This window comes from Buceros rhinoceros, unplaced genomic scaffold (genome assembly GCF_000710305.1).
Source record: "Buceros rhinoceros silvestris isolate BGI_N320 unplaced genomic scaffold, ASM71030v1 scaffold22949, whole genome shotgun sequence".
Classification (NCBI taxonomy): domain Eukaryota; kingdom Metazoa; phylum Chordata; class Aves; order Bucerotiformes; family Bucerotidae; genus Buceros; species Buceros rhinoceros.
This window is the reverse complement of record NW_010430048.1, coordinates 2376-2977: the sequence shown is the minus strand read 5'-3', so window position 1 is coordinate 2977 and position 602 is coordinate 2376. Positions and strand designations below refer to the sequence as shown.

General features: G+C 62.1%; 1 protein-coding gene across 1 annotated transcript in view; it reads right to left on the bottom strand.

Annotated features, from left to right (window-relative positions):
• PSMD13 (proteasome (prosome, macropain) 26S subunit, non-ATPase, 13) overlaps window positions 1-602 on the bottom strand; it is a gene marked incomplete at its 5' end in the record, with an annotated part of 8942 nt that overhangs the window by 5968 nt on the left and 2372 nt on the right. The window contains 1 exon segment of the mRNA XM_010142897.1: window positions 361-447. Coding sequence (XP_010141199.1) covers window positions 361-447 — 87 coding nt within the window.

Here is a 602-nt window from a genome sequence, read left to right as displayed (position 1 = left end):
ACCCACAAGAGGGGCCCCCGGAGCTGCGGACTGGGACGTGGTGGGGTATTTGACCCCTCTCCTGAGCTGTGCACATGCAGTTGTGGTCACCAGCTGCCGGCCACTGATAATCCACAGCTCCCCGAGGGCTACGAGCTCCAGGAGCTCCTCAGAGGTCTGGCTGTAAGCGCTACACGCACATTTATAGCCTGAGATGCACAGCAGATTCACAGGTCCTCCTGGACACCCCAGGTGCTGCAGGTTTGTCACCTTCTCATTCCAAACCGGGGCACAGACACACCCATGCCGCGGTAACTGCTGGAAGGTGCCACAGTGCTCCAACAGACCCCAAAGCCCAAGCTCCCCGCGCCAGCACCTCACCTTGGTGACCTGCAGGTCGCCGATGTTCAGCTTGAGCGCGCCGATGGCTGTTTTGCACAGGATGACGGCTTCGTCGCTGCTCTTGACCTGCAGCCACACGGAGAGGCGGTCAGAGTGTCACCTCGCAGCCAGGCGGGCTCTGGGCACCCAGACGGGGCCAGGGGCAGGTTGCTTGTGACAGGCTCCTGCATTCACGCACAGAGCTGCTCGCTGGGAAAGGAGCAGGTGAGCCCCAGCACACA